Source organism: Myotis nattereri (assembly GCF_964212035.1).
Source record: "Myotis nattereri genome assembly, chromosome: 1".
Classification (NCBI taxonomy): Eukaryota; Metazoa; Chordata; class Mammalia; order Chiroptera; family Vespertilionidae; genus Myotis; species Myotis nattereri.
This window is the reverse complement of record NC_138075.1, coordinates 28904240-28924081: the sequence shown is the minus strand read 5'-3', so window position 1 is coordinate 28924081 and position 19842 is coordinate 28904240. Positions and strand designations below refer to the sequence as shown.

Genomic DNA, 19842 nt, shown 5'->3' with positions numbered 1-19842 from the left:
GGGGTCGCGACCCACAGGTTGAGAACCACTGCTCTAGAGTTACTGTGAGGATCAAATGTGATGATACACTCAGTGAGTGCTAAATTCTATGAGCAGTAGTGAAGGAGAGAGATGTAGCATTCTGCTCACCACTTGCCACAGCACAGCTCAGGACTGCATCCCGTATGCTGCTAAAGTCGTCCATGTCTTGACCATACACTTCAGTGAGCTGAAGGGCCCGGGGCCAATCTCTGGCCACCAGGGCTTCCTTGAAGGCCTCGGTGAGCACATCCAGGGCAACAGGAGAATGCAGGCCCAGGAGGACAGTAGAGAGACTAGCCTGGCCACAGAGACTCGCTGCCAGACTCTGCTCCTGCTTGGAGGACCCTCGGAGGGGCTCCCAGGCAGCCAGGAGCGAGGCCTCCAGCATAGGGAACTGTTCCAGAAGGCGAACACACTCCCGGGCGACCTGTTCTGCAGTGAGAGGTACCTCCCTGCGGCCACGAAGCTCCTTCCATGACAAGCTGGGCTTGGTGACCTTTGATCCCCGGGAAGCCCCCAGACAGGCCACTGTAGCCAGCAGCTTAGAGCGGGATTTAAGGAAGGCCAAGGCAGAGGAGGTGAGGGCTGAGGGTGATGAATCCTTTGAGGAGGAGCTGGGCTTTTTCTCTGATGTGGGGTTCTCAGTTGGCTTTGGGGAGCTCTGTGCAGAAAGGGGGAGGTCCTCCAGACAGTGGGAGGTGTGCAGCTGGGCCAGGATGCCCAGGTGGGTCAGGAGAGATGACACCTGCTGGCTCTGCAGGGAAGGGGAAAGGGCAAGGGGCTCACAGCAGCAGTTGACGATGACCTGAGGCACACTCAGGCTGAGTCCCTCTCGGGCCAGAAGGGCTGCTATCCTGGAAGGAGAGAAGCATAGGCACCATCAGCTAATCTCTGACTTTCTTTATGTTCACATGAGCAAATGTACATGTAGGCTCTTTGTCTCCCCTCTTCTTTTAAACACAAAAGGTTGCCTATTAGACATACTGCCCTGTCCTTTGCTTTTTTACTGAATAACGTATCTTGGAGATCTGTTCATATCCCTCTACACTACAGAGAGGCCCCTCAGTTCTTTTGACAGGACATATTATTCCATTATGGGACGAACTATAATTTAACTAGTCTCCTGTTAGGGACTATGGATTTTTCTGATCTGCTGCTATCTATGATAATAAAAGCGCAATATGCAAATCGACCAAACAACCGAAGAGCAGAACTGCCGTCCAGACAACCACACTATGACACACACTGGTGCCAGGCCAGGCAAGGCAAGGCGAGTGCAATGTGATTGGTCAGGGAGCCCCACCATCATCCCTGCAGAGGGAGGCCCAGGCCACCAGGCCAGTGGCCACAGAGGGAGGCTGCAGCAGGTGGGCGGGGCCTCCCTCTGCAGGGCGATCTGGGGGCCCCGCAATCAATTGCCCCGCAGAGGGAGGCCCAGGCCAGCCAAGCGATCGCACCCCATGCCTGTTGCCCACAGAGGGAGGCGACCAGTGGCGGGGGTGGGGGTGGGGGGGAGTGCTGCACAGATGGCAAGCAGTGGCAGCAGGAGGGGCAGGGCTAACTGCCGGCAGCCAGGGGAAGGAAAGCCCCAATAGGTCCTGATCGCCGGCCAGGCCTAGGGACCCTACCCGAGGAGTCCTGGATTGCAAGAGGGCGCAGGCTGGGCTGAGGGGACCCCCACCCCCCATGCACAAATTTTGTGCACCGGGCCTCTAGTTACATACAAGGCTGTAACAGACATCATTTTTCATATGTATAATAAAACCACAGGATAAACTCCCCAACATGAATTTCTAGGTCAAAGGATAAATGAATTTGTAATTTTAGTAGATATGGACAAACTGCCTTCACATAGGGGCTTGTGGAAATTTATATCCCACCAACCCATGAGAATGCTTGTTGTTCTATAGCCTAGCCAACTAATGTGTTATCAAATTTTTGGATTTTTTTCCTATTCCTAAGTGAAGATTCTTCCCTTAATTTTATATTTGCGATGTAAATTTTAGTGGTGGCAAGAGAGAAAGAAAGGAATTTCAATGTAGCTGTATAAGAGTAAATGCAAATCAAGGGCAAAGTCTAGAAATAACTTTACTCCCTATACTGAACCCAGGCACAACCCCACGAAGCTCTCACTGTCATTGATGAAACAGTTAGGCAGGCCCATGCTCAATCCCATAGGGTAGCTCCTACCTGTCTGGTGGAACTTGTCGCTCAAGCAGGAGGTGTGACACCAGCTGGGAAGAGCTTTGTTGCAGGAGAACAAAGGGATTTCCAACTCTGACCTCCACGTGATCTGCAAAGGTAAAGAAGTGACCACTGGCTGCACAGTTCATAGCCCTGTTTTCCAGAACCAATAACAAAGTAGTGAGCTCCTCCTGCTCATCCAACGTGACTGGGGTACAGGCGACACTCAGTCTGCGACGCAAGTAGGAATCTGGCACTCAGATCAGAGACTTGGCTCCTCCTCTGGGTCCTCATGCCCACGACGGGCTGAAGGTCTAAGGTCTTTTTGAGTCATTAAAGCCGTCACAGTTTATTGAGCACTTTATGTGCTGTACAATCATACTAGGTACTGGGGAGACAAAGGTGAATAAAACACCGAAGACTAAGAGAAGACCTTATGAATCGAGTGTCCTTGGCTACTGCTGTGCCCAGAACCTGTTAATTGAATCACTCCTCTTCCTCGCTCTAAACACCCATGAATCTTGTTTCCTCTTCCTTGCTACTTACCAGGCTCAGAGCGCAGACTCTGAACAAGGACTGCAGCCAAGGTGCTGCAGTAACTGGAGAAGGTGCCCATGTAGTCCGTCTGCCCACTGCCCACGGGGGCCTGTCTGCCCAGGGTCTTCTGGAGGAGCTCAGTCTGGATGCGCACAGGGTGGGCCTCTATCTCTGGAGCTTTCTGGGCTGCCTGTTCCACCAGGGACGAGAGCGGAGAACTCCTTGGCTCTGAGAGCAGCAATGGTGGAAAGGATGGAGGCTTTAGTCTGTGTGTCCAGCTTTGGGTCAATTTCCAACACAATTATGTGAACTGGGCTTCCGTCCACTGCATGGGGCCTTCCATAGCTCGGGACTACACTTACAAGGCAGCTACAAACTCCCAAGTTGATTCCCAGCCAGGAAGAGCTTTGAGTTGGGAGAAATCAGGGTGAATGGTTCTGTGCTCACCCCTGTGACTGTGGGGTTGGAATGGCTTTTGGGGAAAGGTTAATCAATATTTACTGAGTAACTCTGGGGTATATTGCTCCTTAGGGATAAGAAAGCTGTATCAGCTAATGAGTGCTAACCATCCCTTCACTTGAGAGGCAGGGAACAGCGGAGTTAGTTATGAGACGTGCACTGGCGAACCGGAGGGCCAGTAGGGCTCACTCCTAAGCCTCTGCTCCAGCTTCCTCTCCCGAGTTCAGTCCTCATCTGCTCCCACACTTGGACCGGTACCTGGCAGCTCCAGGGCCTCCCTCAGCGACCGAAGGATCTGGTCCAGCTGCTGGGAGAGGGTGGCATGGCTGGCGGCGCCGTCCTCAGTGAGGCTGGGCCAGCACGCCTGGAGCAGCTCAGCAATGCTGCACCGGGGAAGGCCTCCTCCTTTTTCTTCTACGCTCTCTATGGAAAGCAAACGAGAAAGAAAAAGTAAGGTTGATGTTGACCTAGTGTTCTGAGTCTGGGAGGAAAAAAAAAAAGGGAGAAAAGCAACTCACCTGATTTAGTTTGTCCGGCTGATGTAAGTAAATAATTGAGAATCTTACTGATTTGCTGAAGAACAACTGGAAAACCTCGAATGCCATCAGCACCGGGGAGGACATGGTCTAGCTGCCGACCTGGGACCAGATGAAGGAAGAGGGAATGCAGAAAAAATAAGGTACTTTCAGAGACTGCTTCTCAGGCCTGTGCTTGCTTGTGCAATTTTATGTTCTCCAATATTAGGAGGAAATAGATGCTGCGCCATTTTGGGTGACAGCCAGCACAGCTGGCTTCTCTGCCTGAGGTGCCAGGGCCATCTCCTGAAAGATGCCTCAGCTGTCAGCGCAGCAGGCCGAGAATCTCTGGCACTGCCATGCAATCGCCGTCCCAGGCCAATCAGGCACTTCCTGTGGGTTTGCCTTGGTACTGCCCTCAGCTGAGGACTTGACCTGAGATCGTATCTGCCTTCTCTAACTGCTTTAAGTAGGATCTTGAACCCTCACTATGAACAATTTTATGAAGAGATGACTCATTATACCTCCCCAATACACCTATACTTGGGATAATCTGGAGACACAGTAGGTACTAAATTAATTCCTAACTGATTGGCCTGAAACTGTTTCAGCTACTAACAGTTTGAGTAATATCTCCTTTTATTTTAGAACTAGAGACCCGGTGCACAAAATTTTTGTACTGGGGGGTGAGGGTGGGGAGACTCTCAGCCCAGCCTGCGCCCTCTCGCAGTCTGGGAGCTCTTGGGGAATGTCCAACTTCGGACATCCTTAGCGCTGCTGCGGAGGCGGGAGGCTCCTGCCACCACCGCTGTGCTCGCCAGCCATGAACCTGGCTTCTGGCTGAGTGGAACTCCCCCTGTGGGAGTGCACTGACTACCAGGGGGCAGCTCCTGTGTTGAGTATCTGCCCCCTGGTGTTCAATGTGCCTCATAGCGACTGGTCGTTCTGCCGTTTGGTTGATTTGCATGTTAGCCTTTTATTATATAGGATAAAAGTGCTAGATGAGGGGGAGAATTGTTCCCCAAAAAAGAATCACAAGTGCCACAGTATACTTTCTTAGAAGGACCATGTGGGCATTAAAAAACATATTAACCGGCAGCTCAGAAGTGATTTGGAGAGGTGCGCAGAAGAGAGTTAACACAGCAGGTCTGAGACTTCTGTCCTCAGAAAGGTCTGCTCGCAAGGTTGGCCATTGGCAGTATCTGTAGCCTTTACTGGCAAACGGTTTCCTATACTGCATAAAAGTTTCCCTAAATGATGAGAGTGGCTCATTGTGCCTACGCTCTCTGTACACCGTGGTTCAGTCTGAACACCTGCTTTCCTTCTGAGAGTCTGGAATTCTGGAACACAATGGGCAGAGGGTGCCTTTGTTACCAGCACCCGGTAACAACCTTGGGCTTGTGTCTCTAATGAGCTTCCCTATAGGCAACACTTCAGCCTTGTCACAACTCACTGCTGGGGGAATTAAGCCTGTCCTCTATGCCTCCACAGGGAGAGGACTCTTGGAAGTCTTTTGCTTAGTTTCTGTGGATTATCCCCTGAGCCTTTTCCCTCTGCTGGTTTTGCTTTGTATCCTCTTGCTGAAATAACTCTTAGTCATGAGTGCGACTACATGCCAGGTCCTGTGAGTTCTCAAGGAATCACTGAGCCCAGGAGTGGCTGTTCACATTGCAACCTATTCACTGCTCCTTGTGCCCATCACTGAGAGAACAGGCTCCTTCCTCCCTCCCGGGTCAGTCCTTCCAATGTTTGCTGTGTGTGAACTTTACCCAAATCTATCTTCACATTCTTCTACCTTCATTCCTCCAAGAATTCCATGTACACATTTTGATGTCATTTACCTCAAGGTACAATCTTCCCTCCACATTTTCCCTTATACGTGGTTTACAAACTCAAGACTATCATAGGTTAAGTGGGGTTCGCTCAGAAGGGGAATGTAGTCTAAAGACAAATTCCATTTGCACCATTTTTGAATGTCTATTTATTCTTTAAATTTATCTGTAAATCAGAAAACAATTTCTCAATTATTGCAGAATGCTATGTCTAGTAAGATGGTGAGGTTCTCAGCAGACTATACTTATGCCATCAGGCTGCACATGAGGAAATTAACTAATCCGCTCTCCCTGACCCTCCTTCCCCGGTAAGTACTTTTTTCTTGCACATTTTCTCAAGTATCTCAGAAATCCATTTGAGAAGGAAGGACTAAAGCAGAAGCACTCACCCCGGCTCTCAAGGCTGCTGTTCAGACGTCGCTCAGCCGTTTCCAAGAGCTGCTTGCAGGTTTTCCAGAGCTGGCACTGAGAGCAAGCGAGGTCAAACGCAGCCATGGCGGGGGGACTGAGCTCTTCCAGAACCTCTCTCAGGGGGTCAGTGGGCTCCAGCAGGGTGCTGCTTATCCAGAAGTCCTCCTGGAGTATGGGGATGGGATCTCCAGAGGGGCTGAGCAGCTTGTCGGTCACGTCCGAGATGGAATAAAATACCATTCCTGGATGCCAGCAGTGGAGCAGAAAGTAAGGTTAAAATGATTCTATATGCCACTTTTATTTTATTTTATTTAGGTCCTTCTGCACAGGATATCTTCTATGCATATTAGTACCATCATTGCAACCCATTCTTGAGGCATCAAAACAACGGCATGGAAAGGAAGACCAAGAGAAACCAAAATGGAGGAGATGAGTGAGGGCTTCTTCCAAATGGGATCTAAAAGCAGGTTGAGCCCTAACTGATTTGGCTCAGTGGATAGAGTGTCGGCCTGCAGACTCAAGGGTCCCGGGTTCAATTCCGGTCAAGGGCATGTGCCTTGATTGTGGGCACATCCCCAGTAGGGTGTGTGCAGGAGGCAGCTGAATTGATGTTTCCAACTTTCTATCCCTCTCCCTTCCTCTCTGTAAAAAATCAATAAAATATATTAAAAAAAAAAGCAGGTTGAGAAAGAATGAGGTGGATCTGTGTGCTCATCAGAAAAGACCTCTAAAATATGCTGTGAAAAAGCAAGGCAGACAACAGTACTTGCTGTAAGAGCCCATTTATATTAAAAGCAAAAGCGCATATATATTTTTGAATAGCTACTGAAAATTCTGGGAGAACAGAGAAGGAACAACGTGGGATGCTACCTGTTCTGGGATGGTACAGAGCCTAGACTAGTAAGATAATGTGAAAACGTGGGACATGATTCCACTTTTAAGAACATGCATAGGTTTTCAAGAAAATGGCAGGCCTGTCCCCCTGGCTCTCTCATAGTGTCCCACACAGAGCAAATTGTGGCCTTGAACCATTGCCTGGCCTCTGCCTGTGGGCTGGCTACAGGCACTGAAGCAGGTTGCACAGTGGGAAATAAAGAAATAATGAAAGGATCAGTTTTTGCAGTGCAGCCCTGGCTGAGAATTGCGACCTGTGAATCACAGGCCATGAGTTAAACACAACTTTTTCATTTTACGGAAAAGTGAAATAATATGCTTTATCCTGAATAGTTACATGAAAGGAAATAAACTCCTAACCATTTCCCAAAGCACAAGACAGTGGCCATGAAAACACAGGGTGACAAGAGCATTCACACTCTTCAGTGCTAGTCACACAGGAGAAGCTTAATGGAGTAGCTCGAGTGGTAGTATGTGACCGCCATGGTCAGGGAAGTTGGGCACAGCTAGAAACCAACCCTCAATCTGCTGTTCTTCAAATCCAAGTGTCATGCCCTGGATTTCTGCTCACCTTCATGATGATGAGCCTATTGTTTGGGTGGCTTTTCCCCTGACACCCTCCTTCCCCAGATACCTCCCCACCTGTGGTGGCAACGGGGAAGCCTGACCTGCGGCCGCAGCGCTGCCAATGGCCTGTAGAGTTGAGCGGCCACTGCCAGTTCTTCGAATGGTGCTGCTACCCCCATCTGAGTTCTGGTTCTCAATCTTGTGCTCGACGCGGGCCAGCTCCTGGATCACCTCCTGGTAGCGCTCCACGAACATCAGTTCCCCTGAGCTGGGCGAGGACTTCAGGTCAAACATGAACACCACCTGGTACAAGACAGGCGGGAGTGTGGCTGTGGTGGGCCCATGTCTAGAGATACGGGATCTTGCCTATCATTAGACTATGGCCCTAAAATATCTGCTTTGTAGGATGGGAAGAGCACTGCATGTTAGAAGAGTAGATCAAATATAGAAATTACTTATCCAAGCCAGCATGAAAGCCACCACAGCCCCAGTAGAAAATTGGCAGAAGGTGTGGACAATTTCAGAGAAAATGAATGACTAATACATAGATGAAAAATGTTATCCCTTTCAGTAATCTAGGGAATTTCAGTCACATTAATACCATTTTGCATCTATCACAATGACAAAGTATAAAAATAAGCCCTCAGGGGGTAGTGGTAAAAGGAACTGTCACAACCTTTTTTGAAAAGCAATTTGGCAATCCATAAAGCTTTAAAAACGTTTATATTCTTTGACACAGAAATTTTCATGAGAAACTTTCTTACAGAAACAATTCAAAAGGCCTAATGCCTAAAGGTGATAATCTTGGCACTATTTATTACAAGGTTGAAAATAATCTAAATGTTGAGTAACAGGAGAATGGTCAAATGCAGCTGCCTGGTCAGACTACTGTAAGGTCAATAAATCAGGTACAAGGCAAATGTTAAGAAGGCATTATATAAGGTTTTAAATTCAAAATAATCTTGGCTATATAAAAGTCACATGGATCTTGGAAAAATAATGACAAAGAGTATTCGTTACCTTTATTGGTTCTGGACAATAGGGTTACAAGTAATATTATTTTCTTGTTAATACCTTTGGTATTTACTTGTAATATACATGGCTTATTCTGTAACCAGGTTAACAAAATAAAGCTTTTATTAAAAAAAAATTCAAGCCCTAGCCAGTTTGGCTCAGTGGATAGAGCACTGGCCTGTGGACTGAAGGGTCCCAGGTTCGATTCTGGTTAAAGGCACATGCCCAGGTTTTGGGCTCGATACCCAGGAGAAGGTGTGCAGCAGGCAGCCAATCAATGATTCTCTCCCATCATTTATGTTTCTATCTCTCTCTCCCTCTCTGAAATCAATAAAAATACATGTATTTTAAAAAGGTGACTTTCATTAAAAAAAAAAAAAAATCAAGGGTCCAGGAAAGGAAGCGGAAGTGAGGACATTTAGGGGTAAAGGATAAGGGGCTCACAGTTGACTTAACTCTGGATTTGGGTGTAACAAAGGCTGGTGAGGGTCCTATCCTCCCTAGAGGGTCAGAGTTACAACTGTCATTAAAGTATGGAACCTAAAATGACCAGAGGAAGCTACTCAAAAATTCTCCTATCGCCTAGATTTTATCCTTGATTTATTCTTCAACAACTGAACTAAAATGAAAGAAAAATTCTGACCTACATGTTAAGGGATGAGCACAGTGTGATAAATATATCAATGAAGTTTTAAAAATTAGAAAGGTAGGTTTTCATGCTATTAAATTTAAACAATAGCAGAGGATTCTTATATTTCTCACAGCTTGTACAGAATCCTCTTAACAACCCCACGAGGTAGGACAAGCAGGTATTATATTTAACTCTGATTTTTAAGTGAGGATACAGAAGCTCAGGGAGGGCAGGTGTTTCTGATTTCTTCTTGCGCTCATCCCTCAACAACACAAACATTTTAGTTTGGTAGCCCCTACACTTGCATATTGAACTGGCATTCTATTTCTTTTTTTTTTTTTTTTGGGTTCAAATTGTGCTTTATTACTATTAGGATGTTCCTATTTTCTGGCTTTCTCAATGGGAAAAACTACAAAACATATATATAAATACACATTTACATCTTTATCTAGTAATTTATATTTATATTTTTTATATTTATATATATATTTTTTATTATTATTATTAGTTAAGGTATTACAAATGTGTCCTCATCCCCCCATTAACCCCTAACCTCCCCCCCACACACAAACTTATGCTCCCATCCCCCTGTTGTCCATGTCCATTGGTTTGGCTTATATACATGTATACAAGTCCTTCTGTTGATCTCTTCCCCTTACCCCCGCCCTCCCCTACTTTCCTTCTGGGGATTGATAGCCTGATCGCTGTTTCTCAGTCTTTGGGTCTGTCCCTTTTCATCAGTCCATGTTGTTCTCTATAATCCACAAATGAGTGAGATCATGTGGTATTTATCTTTCTCTGACTGGCTTATTTCACTTAGCATAATGCTCTCCAGTTCCATCCATGCTGTTGCAAAAGGCAAGAGTTCCTTTTTTTTTACTGCAGCATAGTATTCCATTGTGTATATGTACCACAGTTTTCTAATCCACTCATCTGCTGATGGGCACTTAGGCTGTTTCCAAATCTTAGCTATGGTGAATTGTGCTGCTATGAACATAGGGGTGCATATATCCTTTCTAATTGGCGTTTCTGGTTTCTTGGGATATATTCCTAGGAGTGGGATCACAGGGTCAAATGGGAGTTCCATTTTTAGTCTTCTGAGGTAGCTCCATACTGTTCTCCACAGTGGCTGCACCAGTCTGCATTCCCACCAGCAGTGCAGAAGGGTTCCTTTTTCTCCACATCCTCTCCAACACTTGTTGTTTGTTGATTTGTTGATGATAGCCATTCTGACAGGTGTGAGATGATAACGCATTGTCGTTTTGATTTGCATCTCTCGTATAATTAGTGACTTTGAGCAGGTTTTCATATGTCTTTCTGCCTTCTGTATGTCCTCTTTCGAAAAGTGTCTATCTAGGTCCGTTGCCCATTTTTTTATTGGATTGTTTATCTTCCTTTTGTTAAGTTTCATGAGATCCCTGTAAATGTTGGAAATTAAACCCTTATCGGTGGTATCATTGGTAAATATGTTCTCCCATGTAGTGGGTCTTCTTGTTGTTTTTTTGATGGTTTCCTTTGCTGTGCAAAAGCTTTTTATTTTGATGTAGTCCCATTTGTTTATTTTCTCTTTAGTTTCCATTGCCCTAGGAGCATTATCAGAGAAGAAATTTCTTCGGCATATGTTTGCGATTTCGCTGCCTGTGGATTCCTCTAGTATTTTTATGGTTTCCCGTCTTACGTTTAAGTCTTTTATCCATTTTGAGTTTATTTTTGTGTATGGTGTGAGTTGGTGATCTAGTTTCATCCTTTTGCATGTATCTGTCCAATTTTCCCAACACCATTTATTGAAAAGACTGTCTTGACTCCATTGTATGCTCTTGCCTCCTTTGTCGAATATTAATTGGGCATAGTGGTTTGGGTCGATTTCTGGGGTCTCTATTCTATTCCATTGATCTATATGTCTGTTCTTGTGCCAGTACCAAGCTGTTTTAAGAACAGTGGCTTTGTAATACAGTTTGATATCTGGTATTGAGATCCCACCTACTTTGTTCTTTCTCAGGATTGCTGCAGCTATTCGGGGTCTTTTTTTATTCCAGATGAATTTTTGGAACGTTCGTTCTAGATTTGTGAAATATGCCGTTGGTAATTTAATGGGGATTGCATTGAATCTATAAATTGCTTTGGGTAGTATGGACATTTTGATGATGTTGATTCTACCAATCCATGAACACGGTATATTCTTCCATCTGTTTATGTCTTCCTCTATCTCTTTTTTCAGTGTCCTGTAGTTTTCAGCATATAAGTCTTTTACCTCCTTAGTTAAGTTTATTCCTAGGTATTTTAATTTTTTTTTGGTGCAATGGTAAATGGGATTGCTTCTGTAGTTTCACTTTCTGTAAGTTCACTATTGGTGTAAAGAAATGCCATGGATTTCTTAGCATTAATTTTGTATCCTGCTACATTGCCGAATTCATTTATTAAGTCTAATAATTTTTTGATGGAGTCTTTAGGGTTCTGTATGTACAGTATCATGTCATCTGCAAATAAGGACAGTTTTACTTCTTCTTTTCCAATCTGGATGCCTTTTATTTCTTCTTCGTGTCTGATCACAATGGCTAGTACTTCCAGTACTATGTTGAACAGGAGTGGTGAGAGGGGGCATCCCTGTCTTGTTCCTGTTTTTAGGGGGAATGGTTTTAGTTTTTGCCCATTGATTATGATGTTGGCTGTGGGTTTGTCATATATGGCTTTTATTATGTTGAGGTATGATCCCTCAATTCCTATCTTGCTGAGAGTTTTTATCAAGAAAGGGTGTTGGATGTTGTCAAATGCTTTTTCCGCATCAATTGATATCACTATGTGGTTTTTCTCTCTCAATTTGTTTATGTGATGTATCACATTTATTGATTTGCGGATATTGTACCATCCTTGCATCCCTGGGATAAATCCTACTTGGTCATGGTGTATGATCTTTTTGATGTACTGCTGGATCCGATTTGCTAGGATTTTGTTGAGGATTTTGGCATCTATGTTCATGAGGGATATTGGCCTATAATTCTCTTTCATTGTATTGTCTTTATCTGGTTTTGGGATTAGGGTGATGTTGGCTTCATAGAATGAGCTGGGAAGTGTTCCTTCCTCTTGGATCTTTCGACATAGTCTGAGGAGGATAGGTTTTAGGTCTTCCTTGAATGTTTGGTAAAACTCCCCTGTGAAGCCATCTGGCCCCGGGCTTTTGTTTGCTGGAAGCTTTTTGATTACTGCTTCGATTTCCTCCATAGTTATTGGCCTATTGAGATTTTTAGATTCTTCCTGGTTAAGTTTTGGAAGGTTGTATTTATCTAGGAATATGTCCATTTCCTCCAGGTTGTCTAGTGTGTTGGAGTAGAGTTGTTCATAGTATTTTCTAACAATCCTTTGTATTTCTATGGGGTCTGTTGTTATTTCTCCTCTTTCATTTCTGATTTTGTTTATTTGGGTCCTCTCTCTTTGTTTCTTGGTGAGCCTGGCTAGAGGTGTATCAATCTTGTTTATCCTTTCAAAGAACCAGCTCTTGGTTTTGTTGATCTTTTGTATTGTTTTTTTGGTCTCTATGTCGTTTATCTCCGCTCTGATCTTTGTTATTTCCTTCCTTCTGCTTACAGTGGGCTTTTTTTGTTGCTCTCTTTCTAATTCTTCGAGTTGTAGAGTTAGGTCATTTATTCTCATTGTTTCTTGTTTCTTGCAGTAGGCTTGTAGAGCTATGAACTTCCCTCTCAAGACTGCTTTTGCTGTGTCCCATAGGTTTTGGATTGTTGTGTTTTCATTGTCATTCGTTGCCATGATGTTTTTTATTTTTTCTTTGATCTCACTGGTGACCCAGTCGTTGTTTAACAGCATGCTATTTAGTCTCCATGTGTTTGATTTTTTTGGATTGTTTTTGTTGTAGTTGATTTCCAGTTTTATGCCTTTGTGGTCTGAGAAGATACTTGATATGATTTCAATTTTCTTGAATTTGAAGAGACTTTGTCTGTGACCCAATATATGGTCTATCTTTGAAGATGACAAATGTGCACCTGAGGAGAATGTATATTCTGTGGCTTTGGGGTGAAATGTTCTGAAGATGTCAATTAATTCCATCTGATCTAGTGAGTCATTTAGGATTGATGTTTCTTTGCTGAGTTTCTGTTTAGAGGATTTGTCCAGTGGCGATAATGGGGTGTTAAGGTCCCCTACTATGATTGTATTGCTGTCAATCTCTCCCTTGATCTTCTCCAGAAGATTTCTGACGTATTTGGGTGCTCCTATATTGGGTGCATATATATTTACCAGAGTTATTTCTTCTTGTTGGACTGCTCCCTTTAGTATTATGAAGTGGCCTTCTTGATCTCTTTTTATGTCCTTCACTTTGAGATCTAATTTGTCAGATATAAGTATTGCTACCCCGGCTTTTTTTTCACTTCCATTGGCCTGAAAAACCTTTTTCCATCCCTTCACCATCAGTCTGTGTGCGTCTTTTTTTCTGAGGTGGGTTTGCTGTAGACAGCAGATATATGGGTCATGTTTTCTTATCCACTCATTTACCCTATGCCTTTTGACTGGGGAATTTAATCCATTTACATTTAAAGTTATTATTGACAGAAACTTGTTAGTCGCCATTTTTGTTCTTTACCGCTGCGTTCCTTCTTTGTTTCCTGTTTTTTCTATTTACAGCAGACCCTTTAGCATTTCTTGCATTGCTGGTTTGGTTGTAATAAACTCCCATAGACCATTTTTGTCTGTGAAGCTCCTGATTTGACCCTCAATTTTGATTGATAGCCTCGCTGGGTATAGTATTCTTGGATTCAGACCCTTCCTTTGCATGACTTTGTATATTTCATTCCATTCCCTTCTTGCCTGATGTGTTTCTGTTGAGAAATCGGTCGCTAGTCTGATGGGGGATCCTTTGTAGGTAACTTTCTGTCTCTCTCTGGCTGCTTTTAAGATTCTTGCTTTGTCGTTGGTGTTTGCCAATTTAATTATTATGTGCCTTGGTGTCGGTCTTTTCGGGTTCATTTTGTTTGGGACTCTGTGAGCTTCTTGGATTTGTGTGAGTTTTTTCCTCCCTATATCAGGGAAATTTTCCATTACTATTTTTTCAAACAGGTTTTCTATTCCTTGCTCAGTTTCCTCTCCTTCTGGCACCCCTATTATTCGGATGTTGTTTCGTTTAGCATTGTCCCAGAGTTCTCTTAGGCTCTCTTCCTGCTTTTTAATTTTTTTTTCTAGAAGCTGTTCTGTTTGGGTATTTTTTTCTACCTTGTCTTCTAGCTCGCTGATGCGGTCCTCTGCTTCTTCTAGTCTACTGTTGATGCTTTCTATTGAGTTCTTTATGGCAGTGATGTCGTTTTTCATTTCTTCTTGGTTTCTCTTCATTTCCTCTTGGTTCTTCTTCATTTCCTCTTGGTTCCTACACATATTGTTGAATTGGTCTTCCATTCTTTTCATCCACCTTATGGCCATTACTCTGAATTCTTTCTCTGACAGGTTGCTTGCCTCCATTGCCTCCATTTCGTTTACTTCCTTTTCTGATGATGGCATTCTATTTCTTATTAAACATTGTCTGCATCATGACTTTTAACTATTAAAAACAGGTATGTGTTCAGAGAAAGCTTATAAGGAAAGAAACAAAAATATTTCCATGTTTTGAAATGGTAAGCTTGTAGCTAAATATTTTATCTTGTTAAATACTACTTATGTTAAAACAAACCAATGATTCAACAGCTTAAACCTCCTGCAATCTGGGTCTTGAAATCTGCAATGCTGGGGACTGGGCCTTGTACATGCAAACTCTCTCCTGTTTCTCCTGCTGGATGTGGCCCCTCTAATGTTCCCAAGTGGCTCTGGTTACACAGGTATCCAGCTCTGCCTGAGGCCCGGCAGGTTCCAGATGGCTAGAGGTGGACTTCACATTCTTTTCTATGACAAGGTGAGGCCCAGGCTACTGACACCAGCTGCCCAGCCCCTTACCTGATGGGCTTCTGCAAAGTTCCCCCGGAGGATGCACGATGCCAGCAGCGACTCAGGTGGGGAAAACATCATGGGGATGAATGAACTTTGAGTTTGGGGCTGCAACTCATTCCTTGCAGACACGATGTTCAGACTTCCCTCTGTTGGGACACAGAAGGTGGGGTCCAAGGAAGCAACAGAAATTGAGGAAAAACTACACTGCTGTAACCTCCCACCAAACTCTTTATCTTCAAAAAGTTTATTTTTTAAAAGGTGTGTAAGTGGGTATTGATTTTCCCTCAATTGAAGGGCAAACCTATGCTATCATGTTTGAATATAATACTTAAGTACATTCTTAGGTATTCACCTGTTTCTCTCTGCTAATGGGTAACTTGACTGATAGTGATACAGGCCTTTCCCTACTGAAATCTGTTTGGCCATGGGCAGAACCAAACTTCTTTTTAAAGAAATTGATATATAATTGACATATAACATTGTATTAGTTTTAGGTATTCTAGTACAACATAATGATCTGATATATTGTGAAATGATCACCAAAGTCTAGTTTTCATCATCACACATGGTTGCAAATTTTCTTGAGACTTTTAAAATCTACTCTTAGCAACTTTTAAATACACAATACAGTAGTGTTAACTATAGTCACCATGCTGTATGTTACACCCCCAGGACTTATTTATCTTACAAATAAGACTGTGCCCTAGCCGGCTTGGCTCAGGGGATAGAGCGTGGGCCTGCAGATAGCAGGGTCCTGGTTCAATTCCAATCAAGGGCATGTACCTTGGTTACAGGCTTCTCCCCAGATCGGGCCCTGGTCGGAGCTAGTGTAGGAGGCAACCAATCAATGTGTTTCTCTCACATTGAAGTTTCTCTCTCTCTTTCCCTCTCTCTTGTGTTCTCTCTAAAAAATCAATGGAAAAATACCCTTGGATGAGGATTAAAAACACAACTGCTCAGTCCAGGTTTCTACATCAGGGTGTGTGGCAACTCCGTATCAGGGCAAAGCTGCTTGAAGTGGGCAGCTGGTTGGGACCCCCATACCTGAAGTACTTGTGCTCAGCTCACTACTTGTACTTTCCAGGGAGGGATTGGAACCTCTGTCCCGGCCATCTAGAGGTGATAGGAAGAAGAGAGAAAATCAACCATCAACTCCTTAAAATGTAGAAAGTGAGAAGTTGGCTTCAAAATCAAGATCTGGGTAGAGTGAAAGGATAATGGTTAAGTACTATATCTACTGCTTCTTCTACAGCAAAATGCAAGTTCCTACAGACTAAAGGTGAAGGGCGGGCTTAATATGGCGCCAATGCTCATTGGGTAACAGCTTATACCAATGGTTCCAACATGTGGGTCTCAGAGCCCCAGGGCTTTCAAGTTACTTCTAGGGGTCAGCAACCTGTCTGCTCACTAAGCACTGTCAATATGACTAGAAAGTAGGAGGGTGCAAAGGAGGGCACAAGTTTTTCTGACACAGCAAAAGCTGTTCTCATGCTAAGGACCCCGTTATTTAGTGCCCTCGTGGAAAAGATCCTTCTCAACATGGCTCTTCATGGCGAATGGAGGCTCACTCTTCCTAGGGTGGTCACCCCAGGGTAATGCCAGCCCTACGCAAGGGCGTCTGCTTGGCTCACCATTTGGAAAGGACACACAGCTGTAGGAAAGATGGCGTGTGCATTTTTGGGGTGGATGCAAGCCTTTGACTCAAACCAATTAACTGAGCAGCTTAAGGGCCTTAGCAACTCAGCCTCGACGTTTTCCAGGTTTCTCTCATAATATCCTCCATTCTACCCACTGTGTTCATGTTCCTCATTGCCACTGCTGGAGCCTTCTCATTCTGAGCTTAGTGCAGGAGCCACGTTTTCCATAAAACCTGTTTCCCTGACTTCTGCAGGCGATGCTGCTCTCTCCTAGAGAAAGCTTCTGTTTCCAGGCAGTGCCTCCCTGCAGTGTAAGTGTTTCATGTACACCGTCCGTGTAGGCACATTATCAGCCCTTTGAAGGCCAAGTCCTGATGTAAGCCTCATTCACTTCCCTCAAGATACCTCGTGTTATTTAGCACATAGGAAACTCTTATGAATGCCCTGTTAATTATTTAAAAACCAGCACCAAAAATCACAATGGCAATTTTATTATCTAAAAATTTAACACACCTGTATAATGGTCCTGTATAAAATTCTGTAAGAAAAATTCAAATTCAAAAGACAAAATGAAGGGGAAAAAAGTTAGCACGTAATGACAGAATATTACCCATAATGTATAAAAAGCTTCTTATAAGTCAATAAGAAAGATGAACTCAACAGAAAATATGGACCTCAGACATGAATAGGCAGCTCACAGAAATAATGTAAATTGCCAATAAATATATAAAAGATATTCAACCTTAAACTAAAAGCTAATATTAAAACGATGATAAATATTGCTGTATTAGTCATATTGGCCCAGATTTGAAAAAATCTGATAATACTCATTTTTAATGAATGTGTGTGCAAACAGGCACTCATATACATTGGTGGGAATGTGAGCTGGTTCATCTTTTTTTTTTTTTTTAAGGCAATTTGGTAAATCTTTATTTCCACATATCTTTGACCTTGCTATTCTACTGCTAGGGTCTTATCCTATAGCTATACTCACACAAGTATGTACAGACATACGTACAGGGTAGTTTACTGTAGTATTGTTTATAATAGTAAAAAACCTGGAAACAACTTAAGTGCCCACAAAAGGGTACATATAACAATGGAATATTAAGCAGCTTTTAAAATAAGAGAAAAAAGTCAGTTGTCAATATACAGTATGAGAAACATAAAAGGACATCAGTGAAAAAAGTTAGTTCTCAATGACACATCTGAATACATGAAATGATATATATACTTGCACTGTGTGGAAAATTTCTAGAAGGAAACTATTAGCAAGGGTTACCTTGGTGGAGTGGGACTAGGATAAGCTTAGATCACTTTTGTTTGTGTGTATGTACCATGGGCTTTATCTTACGGAATATTAGACAAGAGGCAGTATGCCACTTGCCTGTGCACGGAATAAGGCATGAGGAGAGCCCATCCATTACCTGCCCGGCTCCTTCGTGTCCGACGACCCCGGCGGAGACTAGGGTGCCATGTGGCGATGGGCCGGTATCTTCGGAAAGGTTGCTCCTCTGAAACAGCAAACCCAATGGGTAAGGCAGCAGAGAGATCAATTTTGCTTTGACCCACCTTGTGGGGTAACAGGTAGGGGAAGATTTGGACTGGGCTCTGAGGCGTGGTTCTGACACTAGTTGCTATGTTTATGCCTTGAGTTATGGAGTGACTCCCATGCACTCGTCCTCGCTCTCTCCCACATTCCTGGGGGTTTTCTCCCGCCTCACTTCTGGACCCACTGGTTCTGCTGCCCCCTCTCACCTGAGCTCTGGTTGCTTGTTACCACCTTGTATCTCCACTGGGCCTCAGAGAGAACCTTAGAAAACCGGTGCAGGCGGCTCTGTGGTCCATGTCTGCTCTCCGGGCAGTTCTGGCCTTCCGGCAGCGTTGGGTCCTCAGGGGGACTGTGGCTGCTGAGCTCCTCCAGCTGGTCCTGGAGGAGCCTGAGGAAGGCCCCCATTGCAAACTCATCAGCCAGGAACCCGCTGACACCACTGGTAAGGTGCTCCAGGTCCAAAAAGCTGTGCCCGTGAGGCTCTGGGGAACTGTCTTTCGGCTCTGTCTTCAGACAGCTTGGAAGTGTATCAGCAAGGCTCCTGGGGACTCCCAGGGAACCCCGTTCTGACTTCCTTTCAGGCTGTGCTATGTGCTGAGGGCTCTCTGGTGGAGACCTCGAACCTAATGGGTCCTTCCCCTCAATGTCATCCTCCTCAGCATAGTCCTCGGGCAGGTGAGGCTCTGGGTGAAGATCGGCAGAGGTGATGAGGAGCAATGAGAAGATGTTTTCTAGAAGTTCCAGGCGCAAAGAGTCAGGAACACCGCACAGACACTGCTGACACCTGGCCAGGTATGTTGAGAAGAGATTTGAAGCACCTAAAGTAGCATGTATCCGAGAAGAGGGCAGAGAAAATGCAGACCTTAGAAACACTACTTGCCAGACTCAAACATTCACACAACTTTAACTCATTTATGTTTTAATGACTAAAGAAATTGCAGTTACAGTCAGAAGAATAAGAGACTCATCAACGTCTTTTCATGATTTGCAGAGTTTGTACGTTAATTAGAAGTACAGCTCACTGAACACTTGTTATTTTGTTTCTGCTTTTTAAATATTACATTATTCTTCATCTCTCACAAGCACTCCATAATAGGCTCCTTACTCCTCAATTCCATTTTCACTCATTGTTATACTAAAGAAGATCAAGGGCTACCTAGATCTCTTAAGAAATACTCACTGGTCAAAAATGACCATGCTCAGAGGAGAAGGTCCATCCCAAAGCTACAAGAGAGAGAGAATTGACCAGCAGTCACTCAAGGCAAGTTAAACGTTGTAAGTTATTAAGAAAAATGAGAGAGGATAGGAAATAGGTTCTTTCACACTGTAGCTGTGATCCATGACATTGACTTAGAGCAGGGGTGGGGAACCTTTATTCTGCCAAGGGCCATTTGGATATTTATAACATTATTTGCGGGCCACACAAGATTATCAACTTAAAAACCAGCCTGCTAAATTCGGGCAAACATTTAATTAATTCACCCCTCATGCCTTGGCAGGGCCAGACAAATGATTTTGTCGGCATTATACAGCCCATGGGCTGGACGTTCCCCACCCCTGACTTAGAGGCTGCATTCAAAAAAAAAAAAAAAGAGATATACAACAGATAAATAATCAAGAGTGCGCTCTGTTTGGAAGGGTGAATTGTTTCTCAAAAGTTTAGTTT

At 44.0% G+C, this 19842-nt stretch overlaps 1 protein-coding gene across 1 annotated transcript in view; it reads right to left on the bottom strand.

Annotated features, from left to right (window-relative positions):
* The window catches only part of ZFYVE26 (zinc finger FYVE-type containing 26), a 71223-nt gene that overhangs the window by 35332 nt on the left and 16049 nt on the right, over window positions 1-19842 (bottom strand). Inside the window, exons 11-21 of the mRNA XM_081088240.1 lie at window positions 18383-18994; window positions 18052-18138; window positions 16032-16100; window positions 14994-15133; window positions 7522-7723; window positions 5938-6201; window positions 3720-3839; window positions 3460-3624; window positions 2752-2970; window positions 2212-2314; window positions 130-875 (exon numbers count right to left, since the gene is read on the bottom strand). Coding sequence (XP_080944366.1) covers window positions 130-875; window positions 2212-2314; window positions 2752-2970; window positions 3460-3624; window positions 3720-3839; window positions 5938-6201; window positions 7522-7723; window positions 14994-15133; window positions 16032-16100; window positions 18052-18138; window positions 18383-18994 — 2727 coding nt within the window. The remainder of the gene's footprint in view (window positions 1-129; window positions 876-2211; window positions 2315-2751; window positions 2971-3459; window positions 3625-3719; window positions 3840-5937; window positions 6202-7521; window positions 7724-14993; window positions 15134-16031; window positions 16101-18051; window positions 18139-18382; window positions 18995-19842) is intronic.